Here is a 13,453-nt window from a genome sequence, read left to right as displayed (position 1 = left end):
CTAATGGGAGAGGCTGCCATTGCTTTAGAAGGATTCATTGGGCATGCTCTGGAAACATAATAGGCCTGGCTTCCTTGAGGAGGCTTAAAAAAAAGCCAAATATGCAAATTTAAGTAGAAGGTAAAGAAAACAGGCAACAAAAAAGCCAAAAAGAACTTTATGTTTAAAAGTCTTGGAAGTCTAGGGGTTAGTAGAGATTAAATATTTATTATTTTTTTCCAGTCCTGGGGCTTGAACTTGGCCTGGGCACTGTTCCTGAGCTTCTTTTGCTCAAGGCTAGCCCTCTCTCACTTGAGCCACAGCGCCATTTCCTGCCTTTTCTGTTATGTGGTACTGAGGAATCGAACCTAGGGCTTCACGCATGCTAAGCGTTTACTCTTCCACTAAGCCACACTCCGAGCTGAGATTAAATATTTAAAGATCTTAAAGGAATTGCCAGTAGTTGGAATGGGGAGCTAAGGATAGAGCATCCCAGATGAGATTGGAGAAGAAGGGATTGATGAATCAAGACGGAGCTTTGCTGCATGATAAATCTGCTTTAGTCAGGAATCGTTTGATTGAAAGTGACAACAGATCCACTTAAGAAAAAAAAGGGGGGGTCTTTTGTGGCTCAGCAGCTAAAAGTTCAGGGCTTTCAAGATCAAAGATGTCATTGAGTTTTGACACCTCTCTCATCTTTGCTCTCCTTTGTGTTAGCTTCGTTCTTTCTCAGTGAAATAGTCCCCTGATCTCCCCTAGACACACAGGATGACTGGAGTGGAAAGGAATGGAGATGAGAAAAGATCATTGATATGGGCTGCTAATCTTTCTACTCTTCAAAACCTTCAAGGTTACCTTTTTGTCAAAGGAAGTCTAGACCTCTACAGCGCAGCTTCTGTGGGAGGGCAGGATTCTGGCCTTGGGACAGCTTTCATGAAGGTAGAGAATGGGACAGGTGAGGGAGTTATTCCTGGACTCCTGTTTACTTTCCCAAAATATCGAACTCATTATCCCATTTCTTTCCGGAGGGGCCTAAAATACATTTTCTCAGCTGTGTCTTCAACCTTCCTAGAGAGCAAAATCATTGGTTTAGGTAGGAGAAGAAGAAGAAAAAAGGTTAGGAATCCTAGAAACCCCACCCACCCCCTTACTTTAGGTCTCCACAACCCAGCACCCCCCCCCCCCCATACACACCCACATACTAAGAGGGCTCTGACCTACTTGTCTTGCTTCTGCTGCTGCTTCCTGCAGGCCTTTGTCAAACCTTTCCAGATCCTTCCAACTTCGGGGCTTCAGAACTCCTCCATCGTCCGGTGGAGAGCCCTTCTTCACCCTCGCGCTCACACCACCTAGGTAGGCACTAGGACCAGGCACAGAACATCACATCTAGGGACCCCTTCCTCCCCCCACATCCCCCCCAACCCAGCGCTTCCGCCTCCGGAGCAGACTCCTCCCCCTCACCGTCCCAATTGTATTCCTGGAAGAGCCGCCGGAAAAGCCTCCGCCTGCTCCGACCTGGATAGGCGAGAAGCTTGTTCCTCCCTGCAGCGGGCTCCCCTCCACCCCCGGACCGCCGTCCTCCCGGCGGGCACCGCAGACCCGTGGCCGCGCGCCCCGCCTGGGCCCAGCGGCGGGCGGCGCGGGTGCGGCTTCAGCACCACGGACAGCGCTCCGCTCGCGGCCCGGCCGCGGGCTGTGCGCCTCAGCTGGTGCAGAGCAGGCGGCAGGCAGCAAGCTATGCCCACGGCATGGCCCGGCGCTCCAGCCCCATGGCGCTGCTCCTCAGCGTTGGCCTCCTCTGTCTCTGTTCAGGTAAGAACAGACCGGCCGGCTTCTACCCCAATCCATGGCCCAAGACGCCGAGCTTTGTCTCGCCCTCACCCTCGCGCGGATGGAAGGGATTCCCTAGAGTTTCCAGAGCCTGCCTAGAGGGGCCAGGGGGCTAGGGGGTACTAGGGGAGAGACCTCGGGGACTGCAAGGAGTATTTGGGAGACTTATCAGCCAGGTGCACCTACCAGAAAGAGTAAATGATATGAGGAACAGATGGAAACCTGGAGCAGTGGCCACGGGGAGGGTGTGGGTGCCGAGGGGACGGAGCCGGTGGCGGGTCTCTCAGGTTTCTGGGATGGCAGGGGCTACGGAGGCTGAGATGTCATTTGACTTTTTATAAAACTATCTCGAGTTCTCTTTGCTTCAACAGCTCTCCCGTAACTCTACCTCATTTCCCACTCCCCGCATTGGCTCCTCATGTGGGTCACCCCACAGGGGCTGGCAGGAAGGAGAGACAGAGCTGACTTGTAGGATGGGACAGGAAATTTGGAAGCAACAAAACCGCCAGGCTGAGGATTAGAAAGGCTCTCTCTGAGGGCTGGGGGTCGGTGTTTGAGCAGAGTTACAGCAGGGGATAAAGGGAGTGAGCTTTCCACACCCACATGCCACTTCATGGAGGGTAGGCTCCAGCATCTATGGAGTTCAGGGACCCACAGGCAGCCCTCTTACCCAACTCAGTGTCTGTGAAAGAAAGGGGGTGGTCACATCTAGTCATCAGTGGAGATACATAGTGTTATTTTGCACACCTAAACCAACACAGATTAGGAGAAAGGGTATGTGACAGGGCACATACTTGTTCCCCTTTTTATTACCCTCTGAACCTCCTGTGAGTTGTATTTGCTGGGGAAGCCACAGAGACAAAAACCTCAAGCCTCTTGAAATCATCTTCAGAGGACCTGTGGGGAAGCGGGTCTGCATTAATCCTTGAAAAGTGGCTTCTAAATCTGGGGCATCTCTAAGGGGCTGTCTGGACTCCTTGGTCAGTGGTCTCAGAGAGGGACTTCTCTATGAGGGGCTTAATCTTGGGCCTCCATGGGATAACCCAAGCATTTTGAAGTATCCTTAGGAAGGGGACAGTAGGAAGCTACAGTAGGAAGCTATTGTCACCCTCCCCCATTAGGCCTAATTGTCCCACTTGCCTAGGGATAGGCAGGATCTTTTTTTTTTTTTTTGGTCAGCTGTAGGACTTTAACTCAGGTCTTGGGTGCTGTGCCTGAGCTCTTTTACTCAAGGCTAATGTTCTACCACTTTGAACCACAGTGCTACTTCTGGTTTTCTGGTGGCTCATTGGAGAAAAGAGTCTCAGAAGGACTTTCTTTCCAGGGGTCTGGTTTGAACTGTGATTCTCAGATCTCAGACTCCTGAGTAGCTAGGATTATAGGCATGAGCCACCAGTGCCTGACTAGTGAACCCTCTTGTGTATTCACTTCTTTCCCCTGCTTTGTTCAGGGGTGTGGAGTACTGACACAGAGGAGCGGCTGGTGGAACACCTCCTGGATCCCTCTCGCTACAACAAACTTATTCGTCCAGCTACCAATGGCTCTGAGCTGGTGACAGTGCAGCTCATGGTATCCCTGGCCCAGCTCATCAGTGTGGTAAGTTGCACACTCCACCCAACTACTGAAACCAGTCCAGCCAGAATGGTTTGTCTTTACTCTTCAGTGTTCTTGGAGTAGGAGGGGCCCTGAGGGGTGGCAGCACATTTGCAGGCTGCTGTGGGCAGGACTTTTCAGCAGCTTCTTTATTTCCTCACAGCATGAGCGGGAGCAGATCATGACTACCAATGTCTGGCTGACCCAGGTTAGTTCTCTTCTCATCCCACCTCTTCTTTTCTCTTTTTTTGTCCCATCTTCTTCCTTTCTTCTCTTCCCTCTCTTCCTTCTCCTCTTCCTTGTGGGTATGTCCTTCTCTCTGTTTCATTTTCCCCAAAAGGAGCAGAAACATTTAGACTTTGGAGTCCTAAATAATTGGATTTGAATCTTGGTTGGTTCTAAGGGTCAAACAAGTCACACTTGTCGGGCAGAGGAAAAGAGACTGGTTTTTAGAAGCTTCCTCAAGCCAGTCTATAATCTTTTTGTGCCTTTTCTTGACCTTGGGCCCCTCCTGGGGACAGAGGTTGGTGCTGCCTCCCTCTTTCCCCTTCCCAGGAATGGGAGGATTATCGCCTCACCTGGAAGCCCGAGGAGTTTGACAATATGAAGAAAGTTCGGCTTCCTTCCAAACACATCTGGCTCCCAGACGTGGTCCTGTACAACAAGTAGGTGACTCTTGGGAAGGTTGGGGGAGACGATGGGAAGACTCAGGAGAGGAAGTCATGGGGGAGAGTAAGAGAAATTCATTTGTGCTGTGAGATGGAAGGGACTTCTTATGGGAAGGTTTGCAGATAGGCACTGTCCAGATTAAGGGTGGGGATTATCTGTGGAAATCATTTGGTATATAACAGGATAGACACGTATGCTTTTGGTGAGCTGCCCCAAGAATGTTATAAATATCCAAAGGACCCTTTGCAGAAAAAAGGGTCCCTGTCTCTGATCTAGACACCCAAACCCAGACCAGTGAGATATAATATATATATATATATACATATATATATTATATGCTCATAAATATGTGCATAGTCAATGGACTAGGACCTTGACCAGCTCACTTAGGATTTTCCACTATTAGCAGTTGAAGTGGGGATGTTAAAGATTGACAGCCCCTAGTGTTCAAATGGATTCAAGGCTGGGGATTTCTGGAAGCTTGGGAAGATCGTGGAAACATAAGTCTTAGTTTCTCCTCTAGATTCAAATCTTTTCTCCTGAAACAGTCCCTTCCACCTCTAAAGTACCTTCCTCAACTGATAGGACCATACCCTTTATACCACCTGCCTTTTCCCCTCTCCATGACTTTCGGGCTTATCACTCTGGCTTCTGCAACTTCTCCACTGTCATGAGGATCAGTCAGCCTACATAACGTGGGACAAGCAGCAGATGGAACCCCTTCTCCATCTACCTTTTCTTTTTTTGGGGTCCGGTTGTGGGGCCTGAACTCTGGGCCTGGGCACTGTCCCTCAGCTCTTCAGCTCAAGGCTATTGCGCTACCACTTGAGCCATAGTACCACTTCCGGCTTTTTTTCCCCTGCTTATGTGGTGCTGAGGAATCGAACTCAGGGTCTCATGCATGCAAGGCAAGCGCTCTACCACTGAGCCACCTTCCCAGCCCCCTGTCTACCTTTTCCTATCTCTGAAGGGGGGCATCACAGGTCTCCCATCCAGGACACCAGTTCTTACTACCAGCCCACCCATATCCTCTTCCTGCTCTACTTCTTGGTACTTCAGGATGGTATGTTTCAGATCTGTGTTCTCCTCCTCGTATCTGCCTCTGGCTTTCCTCTCCCATGCAGGCCTAGGCTGATAGGTAGGGCTAGAGGAATGCTCAGATGAGGAATGCTGACTGTATCCATTTCTTGGCAGTGCTGATGGCATGTACGAGGTGTCCTTCTATTCCAACGCTGTGGTCTCTTATGATGGCAGCATCTTCTGGCTGCCACCAGCCATCTACAAGAGTGCATGCAAGATTGAAGTCAAGCACTTCCCCTTTGACCAGCAGAACTGCACCATGAAGTTCCGCTCGTGGACCTATGACCGCACTGAGATCGACCTGGTGCTCAAGAGTGATGTGGCCAGCCTGGATGACTTCACACCCAGTGGGGAATGGGACATCGTGGCGCTGCCGGGCCGGCGCAACGAGAACCCCGATGACTCCACTTATGTGGACATCACATATGACTTCATCATTCGCCGCAAGCCACTCTTCTACACCATCAACCTCATCATCCCCTGCGTGCTCATCACTTCCCTGGCCATCCTTGTCTTCTATCTGCCGTCAGACTGTGGCGAGAAGATGACCCTGTGCATCTCCGTGCTGCTGGCACTCACCGTCTTCCTCCTGCTCATTTCCAAGATTGTGCCTCCCACTTCCCTGGATGTGCCGCTGGTGGGCAAGTACCTCATGTTCACCATGGTGCTTGTCACCTTCTCCATTGTCACCAGCGTGTGCGTGCTCAATGTGCACCATCGCTCACCCACCACACACACCATGGCACCCTGGGTCAAGGTGGTCTTCTTGGAGAAGCTGCCCACACTGCTCTTCATGCAGCAGCCGCGCCATCACTGTGCCCGCCAGCGCCTGCGCCTGCGGCGACGCCAGCGCGAGCGCGAGGGGGCCGGTGCTCTCTTTTTCCGTGATGCCCCGGGCGCAGACTCCTGCACCTGCTTTGTCAATCGTGCATCTGTCCAAGGTTTGGCTGGGGCCTTTGGAGCCAAGCCGGAGCCGGAACCTGGGGCTGGTCCTGGGCACTCTGCTGGGCCATGTGGCTGCGGCCTCCGGGAGGCAGTGGATGGAGTGCGCTTCATCGCAGATCACATGCGGAGTGAGGATGACGACCAGAGTGTGAGTACAGCCCAGCTACACCAGGCATGAGATATTTATGAGGGTTCAGAGAGCAGGGACTTTTTATCTGAAAAGCAAGGCATTGCTTCCATGTGTGAAGTTAAGAGCACAGGATGGAGGAAATGTGTGGCTCTGGTGCACACGTGCACACTTGCACGTGTGTGTGTGTGTGTGTGTAAGAGGGAGTTTGGTTTTTGAGGTGTGTGTGTGTGTGTGTGTCTACTTAGGCTTGAATCTAGGGCCTCATACTCTTGCCTAGCTTTCTCACCCAAGGCTGGGTGAGCCACGGCCCTACTTCCTACTTTTTCGGCTCTACTTCCTTCTTTTTCTGATTTACTGCAGATAAAAGTCTTATAGACTCTTCTGCCCAGGCTGGCTTCAACTGTGATCCTCAGATCTCAGCCTCCTGTGTAGCTAGGACACAGGCACGAGCCACTAGTGCTCAGCTTGGCCTGCGTTCTTGATTGGTGTATTAGAGAAGAGTCAGTACAAGATGACCTTGCAGCTTCCTGAGGACCAGTGCCCAAGACTAAATGACTCTCAGCTGAGGCATCATTAGTGTCCTGAGGATGTCCTGGAAAGGGAAGAGGCCCTTCTGGGTTTGCAGCTGGCCTGTGGCTGTCACCCAGAGTCCCTCCCCACAGCTTGCATTACCACATTCAAGTTGTTAATCTGCAGCTCTTAGCACAAACTGAAAGTCCTTTGTGGGGCACACAGGGGACAAAATTGAGGACAGTTGGGATGAGGAGGAGGGGAGGGTTAAAAGGTTCCATGAATCTCCCAGCAGAGTCTCAAATCAATATCCCTTTTCTCTCTTCTGGGTCCTGGGGAACCATCTGGTAAAATATTTATGGAGATGAGGCCAGTGGAAGGGAGGGTTCACCCCACCCTCTTTCAGCACGCACAGCTTTGGCTTTTTTTTCCTGCAGTGTTCCCAGAGGAGATTCCTAGGGACTGAGTCAGGAGTTAGGGGGAGGTATGAGGGGTTAGCATCCCTCCACTTTGGTTAGCATCTGGCTAGCTCTGAGGTAAGTCTGGGGTACCTGTCTGGTTCTAGGCCAAGGCTCAGCTGTTGCCATGGTGACTGGCTAGGTTTCCTCAGGGACTCTGCCATTCCTGTTAGGGGATGAGGTGGGGCAGGCACTCAGGTTTGTGTTGGGGGAGGGTGGTTTCAGAGGTTTGTTAGCCTGAATGGCAGGAAATTAGGTTGGAGAAAAAGCTTGGGCCAGAGAGCATCTTACAGTTTGAATGTCAAAATAGTGGGGAGGCTGAGACTGGTGGAGATGGGGTGGGAGCCCCAGAGCCAGCTAAGGCCACAGGGGAGATGCTGAAGTACAGGGCTCAGCTGCTGCAGCTGCAGTCTGGGCCTCTGTCCCTCCCACTGAAGTCCACTTATGTCTTGTGTATTTGCCAATCCAGGTGCTGAGGACACACTGACCTATTTGGATGCCTCATAGGCACGTAGATCTCAACCTGTCCCAAACTACTGCTTGATCTACATTCTCACCAACTCTCTCCCAGCTTTCCCCATTCTTTGTTAAATGGCATCACCATCCACCCAGTGTTTCAGACCAAAAACCTAGAATAATCCTTGACCTCTCTCTTTCTCTGTTCCCCATCTGTCAAGTCATCAGAAGTCCTGTCCTGTTGAGCACCTCCTCCAAAATAATTTTCAGCTTTCCTCACCACCTCCATACTAATACCCAGGCTGTAAGCTGCCAGTAGTTCTTGCCTGGACCCAGAAAGAATTTCCTAATAGCCTGGCTGATGTAGCTCCTGGGTTCTTGCATACAAATCAGGTGTGTTTCCCTTAACTTGTGCCATTTCTCCCTTGCTCAGGACATTGGCTAATTTCCTTAACCATCTTTAAGCAAGGCAAGGCTTTTCACATCCCAGAACCTTTACACATAGAGATCTTTCTGCCTAAAATTCCAGTCTCTATTTTTTTTTGGTCGGTCATGGGGCCTGAACTCTGGGCCTGGGTGCTGTCCTTGAGCTTTTCAGCTCAGGGCTAGTGCTCTACCACTTGAGCCACAGCACCACTTCCAGCTTTTTCTGCTTATGTCGTGATGAGGAATTGAACCCAGGGCCTCATGTATGCAAAACTAACACTCTACCAGTGAGCCACCTTCCCAGCCCACCTGTCTCTATTTTCACTTAAAAATATTACCACTATTACAATATTTTTTTTTGCTCTGTGACTTTAGAGTAAGCTGCAGGCACTGTAATTCTTTACCACCAAATATTTGTGTTTCTCCTAAGAACAGGGCTTATTTCTTGTATAATAGAGGCTAGGGATGTAGCAGAGTGGTCAAGCCAGGTGTTCAGCATATAGAAGGTCCTGCGTTTGATTCCCTGCACCAAAAACAACCAAACAAAACAACAACAAAAATCCCAAGTTAATGATCAAAGTCAGAAATTAATTACTTTTATAAAATCCATGTTCCAAATTTCCTGATTGTTTTAGTAATATCTTCAGTAGGATCACCACCTCCTACAAGACCTCAAATTGCATTTAGTTGTCATATTTCTTTAGTTTCCTTCAACCTGAAATTATTCTTCACTCTGATCTCTCATGGCTTAAACATTTTCAAAGGTCCCAGGCCAGATGGATGTTTTTTCTTCAACATATTTCTGAGACATCAGGTTCTCTGATATAGCTTAAATGCCATCTCCTCAAAAAAGGCTTTCTCAGGTTATCTTCTGAATTATATCCCTCTCCATTCTCTCTCTCTCTCTCTCTCTCTCTCTCTCTCTCTCTCCCCCCCTTCCCTTTCTCTCCCTCTCTCTCTCACCTTTGCTACCCACATGGCATACATTTAAAAATTCTTCTGTTTCTGTCTCCTTCAGACAATACACCCCAGGGTACATTTGTCTTGCTCACTTGTATCTCTAATGCCTAACATGATGCCAGGTATGCAGGAGACATAATTGTTACCTGAATGGGTGATTATTCAGCTGCTGGCTAGTGATGGTGTGTGGTTGCCTCTTCACCTGGCCTAAGGCCCAGACTCAGGCTGCAGCCGAGCAGCTGTGAGAAGCTGTCCCTTCATGTGAGCCCATGGCTCTGTGACTTTCAAATGCCTGAGAGTATTATCTTTGCAACTGACTTGTTCACAGCTGAGCCCCAGCTCTCACTCTCTTAGGCCCCTGTGTGCTGTTAGATGAGGCTCTCCTGTAAACATCAGCACTCATTTCCTGGGTTGCAAAGATGAAACAGGGGCCCTGTGGTTTAGAAGAGTGAAGTTTGGTAGACATACGCATTGACACAGTATAGTACACCATAAATATGGTGATGGAGATATGGAAGGGAACCCAGAGAGGACCATGTTTCATTCTCATTGGGGGACTTGTTTGAAGCCTTCATAGAGAGGGTGATATTTGATTTGGGTTTTGGAGGATATTTAAGAGTTTACCACATAGAGAAGAAGTCAGGATTTTCAGACACAAAGTCAATCAAAAGGCACAGAGACCTGAGAAAGCATACTGGGGTTTGGTAAATCTGGATTATGTAGTGGGAGAGGGTAAGAGATAGTCTATTTGTCACAGTAGGTTTTGATTCCAAACCTAGAAGTTTAGATGGGCTTTAAAGGCAGGTGGAATATGGGGCCTTTTATGTGGACGAGGTCAGAGCTATGAAAGGTCACATAGGAATCAGTGAAAAGAGGAGTGGGACATATGGGATCTGCTTATGCCCATTCCACTCCCAGCCCATCCCATGTTATGTGACTGATACCTGGGTCTCCTCCATCCAGGTGAGGGAAGACTGGAAGTACGTTGCCATGGTGATTGACCGCCTCTTCCTCTGGATCTTTGTCTTTGTCTGTGTCTTTGGCACCATCGGCATGTTCCTGCAGCCTCTCTTTCAGAACTACACCACCACCACCTTCCTCCACTCGGACCACTCGGCTCCCAGCTCCAAGTGAGACCTTCTCAGCTCCATGGCTCTTCTCCCCTTGACCCTTGTTATTCAATAGTATAGGGTGGAAGATGGGACCAGTGAGCTCCTGAAAGAGAGCGCTGCCCCCACAGATCCATCCCTGCCTCCTCAGAGCCCCACCCACACCATCATCTATACAGCCAACCCAGCCTGGAGGATAGAGCAGCTGTGTTGCATTGGGCTGCATGCTTCCTCTTGTATAACCCAGGCAGGCCATGGTGGAGAGGAAGGCTGAGAGGTGGAGGACAGTGATGTCAGAGCACCACCCTGCGAACAGTGCTAGGGAAGGGGCAAAGAAGGGGTCAGAATCGTGTATGGCCTTCAAGTCACAGGAGAAGAGATGGATGGACAGTGCATCCTGGTCCCCCTTCCAGCAGACTGTTAGAGGCACCTAATTTGTTAGTCAGGAACTTAGACTCCATTCTGGCCTGGCTGACACCGTGGTGGGTCAGGAAGAGGAGCGGAAGGGAAAGGCCTAATGTGACCTGACACTGCAGCTGGGATGGGAGAACCCACAGTGTCAGAGGATCCTACAGTCAGACTCCTAGGGAGAGAGCTTCTAGCGTAGTTCCACAGCCCTTGCTTCTGAGAGCTCCAGAGCCCAGCCCTAGGCTCCCTTTTGTCTCATGAAGATTAATTATTTGCACCCCCTGGACTTCATCATCTTCCTTTATTGCTTGGGCTTTGGGATGGGTATTAAGGGAGCCTCTGAGTTCTGGATCTTTTAGGGCCCTGCTTGTAGCCAGGGGTCTGTATACTTGAACTGGGTGAGAAGTGAAAGTTCACAGTATTTGGAGCTGGAAGGAGCTTTGGTAGCCATGGATTGCAATAGGAGCCATGTTACAGATGAAGAAACAGACTCAGAAAGTGAGACAAGCCAGTGGATCTGACCCTTCCTCCTCACTCTGAGGCCCATGTTGAACTGATGGATTCCTTGAAGGAGGTAAACTAAAGACACTAGCTTTCAGCTGAGCCAGCCTTTCTGACGCTGCAGCAGAGTTGGGCTGGGCAGGAGACCTGGCTGTGGAGGCCAGAGGAGCAGGGAGCAACTGGCCGAGTTGGGCCATATCAGCATTGGGCCTGCTCCCACTCACGTACTGCTGGTTTTATCCTTCTACTACTAGCTCCTCTGTGTCTTCCTCATAGCCAGGCCTAAGCAGGTTAAGCAGAACTTCAGAAGTCTAGGTCTGGGCTGCAGGTGGCTTCCCAGGTGGCATAGATTCAACTCATTGTCTTGTGGGTTCCTGGAGGCTGCATCCTGACACTGCTCCCAGGGGCCAGCCAGAGGCCACCTGGCTACTAGTCCAGAAAATGATCTTACTAAGCAATCTCTTGTTTCTGCCCTCGCCACATGACTGGCTCTGATTTGTGATCCTAGCCTAAGATCAGTGCTGGGACAGCAGATAGCAGGTCATGGAGGGGTTAGGTTACTAAATATACCCAAGGGAGCTGGACTGCTAGGCCATTCTGTGCTCTGGAACCCAGGTGGGACTGCTGCTTCTCCAGGCACAGTGGAGTGGGAGGCCTTGCTGGCAGGTAGGTAGTGAGGGGGAGAAACAGCACAAGCAAAGGGACCAGGATCTCTGAGGCTAAGTTACCACCCCAGCTCTGTCATTACTCTGGGCAGGTTTTTCTAGGCCTAAGCCTCCTTGCCTCATAAGGGGAAGAGTTATGTTCTCTTTGTAGTGTTGCTGTGAGGATGGAGGATGCTTTTGAAAAGCATATCTGTGTATCTGGCACAGAGTAGATACTTCATGGATGTGGGATCTGAGAGGCCCTTCCAGAGCCTGTGGGATGGGGTCACATGACTGGCATGCCAGCTTTCCTCTTGAACCCACACATCACCTATCTCTTCCTTGAGCAGATCAAGTTTCTCCCAACAGGGCCTGGACCTGAGGGAGCGGGGGGAGCAGGGAGCAGGAGACATGCAGCTGGGGAGAATATTGTGGAGATATTGAGTCTAAGGAGTCTAAAGTCTACCTGTTGGAGCATCCTCAGCCAAACTTTACTTCATTCCTGGGTAGAGCTTTTGTCCTGTCCCTGCTCAGTTTCCCTTAATACAGGTAGGTATGTGCTGAGGGATCCAGGGTGATCTAGTCTGGCCATGGAAGGGTATCACTGAGACCCAAGGCTAGCAGCTACCAAGATATCTCCCAGTATATCACATACTTGTCAGGACAGGCTTGTTGGCATCTCTTCTTGGAGGCAGAGGAGATTCATTCCCTCTTCTAGAACAGAAAATTGAGCATTGCCATTTATTTATTAACTTATTTATTGTGCCAGTCCTGGGGCTTGAACTCAGGGCTTGAATGCTGTCCCTGAGCTTTTTTGCTCAAGACTAGTGCTCTCTTACTTGAGACACAACTCCATTTCCAGCTTTGTATATATGTGTGTTTGTGTGTGTGTGGTTGATTGGGTATAAGTCTCATGGATGTTCCTTTCCAGGCTAGCTTTGAACTATGATCCTCAAATCTGAGCCTCCTGAGTAGCTGAGATTACAGGCATGAGCCACCAGCACCCAGCAAGAATTGCCTATAGTTTTGCCTGTACTCACCTCAAACTCACAGTCCTGGGAGAAAATTCTGAAATCCAGAGCAGGAACTAGAAAGGAACTGTCCCTCTCTGAATGATAACAAGTTAGCTTGAGGCGCTCCAGGGCCTGGGCTCCCAGTGGTCACAGCTTCTGCTTCTGCTGCAGTGGTACTTTTTTTTTTAATTACATTCCACTTGGTCTGACATCCAATGTAGTCACCAGAGGGTGCTAGAAAGATTAGAGAGCAGCCGAAGCCCTCCCTACTTAACATAGCAAGTAATGAGGCCCAGAGGTTACTTGCTGACTCATAGAGACACTCACCTCTGAACTTGCTGCTGGCATATGTACAAGGAATGGCAGGGGGCTGGAACTGCAGTGGTTGATGTGCAGAAAGAACCACTGGGCAGTATCATTACCCCCACTTGGGTTCCGCCCTTTGGGGCCCATGCCCTTTGAAGGACAGAAGGGTGGAGGAAGGGCTGTACTCTGTGGCAAGGACAATAGGACTAAGGCATTGGGAAGCTTTGGAGAAGCCTAGCCCCTGCCACTTTTGCATCCTCTGGTCTTCTCTTGGTGATGTCAGGGAGGCCTCCTTTCCATGGTGGGGCTGTCTCTAGAGAGAATTAGGGGCTGGGTTCAGAGCTGGGCAAGGCCTTGAAAAGGTCTGAGGAGGGGTAGAAAGAGAATAGCAACCTGAACTAGGTTGTGGGAGCAGTGAGGAAAGGAGCTGGGGATT

The 13,453-nt window shown here is 50.1% G+C and overlaps 1 protein-coding gene across 1 annotated transcript; it reads left to right on the top strand.

The window, feature by feature from the left end:
- Positions 1-1,719: 1,719 nt before the first annotated feature.
- Chrnb2 (cholinergic receptor nicotinic beta 2 subunit) lies at positions 1,720-10,786 on the top strand. The gene is made up of 6 exons (XM_042682008.1): positions 1,720-1,791; positions 3,260-3,405; positions 3,566-3,610; positions 3,958-4,067; positions 5,266-6,244; positions 10,000-10,786. The coding sequence occupies exons 1-6, from the start codon at positions 1,728-1,730 to the stop codon at positions 10,168-10,170; spliced, it is 1,515 nt and encodes a 504-aa protein (XP_042537942.1). The 5' UTR covers positions 1,720-1,727; the 3' UTR covers positions 10,171-10,786.
- Positions 10,787-13,453: the final 2,667 nt, after the last annotated feature.

This window comes from Dipodomys spectabilis, unplaced genomic scaffold (genome assembly GCF_019054845.1).
Source record: "Dipodomys spectabilis isolate Male_0828 unplaced genomic scaffold, ASM1905484v1 ptg000069l, whole genome shotgun sequence".
NCBI lineage: Eukaryota > Metazoa > Chordata > Mammalia > Rodentia > Heteromyidae > Dipodomys > Dipodomys spectabilis.
The sequence above is the reverse complement of the archived record's forward strand: the minus strand, read 5'-3'. Positions and strand labels throughout refer to the sequence as shown.

What these genes read in the sequence shown, in the direction of transcription:
- Chrnb2 (XM_042682008.1), top strand. Translation starts at nt 1,728, where the DNA reads ATGGCCCGGCGCTCCAGCCCCATGGCGCTGCTCCTCAGCGTTGGCCTC. An exon ending in GACGTGGTCCTGTACAACAA is followed by an intron (nt 4,068 to 5,265) that starts GTAGGTGACTCT and finishes ATTTCTTGGCAG; the next exon opens with TGCTGATGGCATGTACGAGG. An exon ending in GTGAGGATGACGACCAGAGT is followed by an intron (nt 6,245 to 9,999) that starts GTGAGTACAGCC and finishes TCCTCCATCCAG; the next exon opens with GTGAGGGAAGACTGGAAGTA.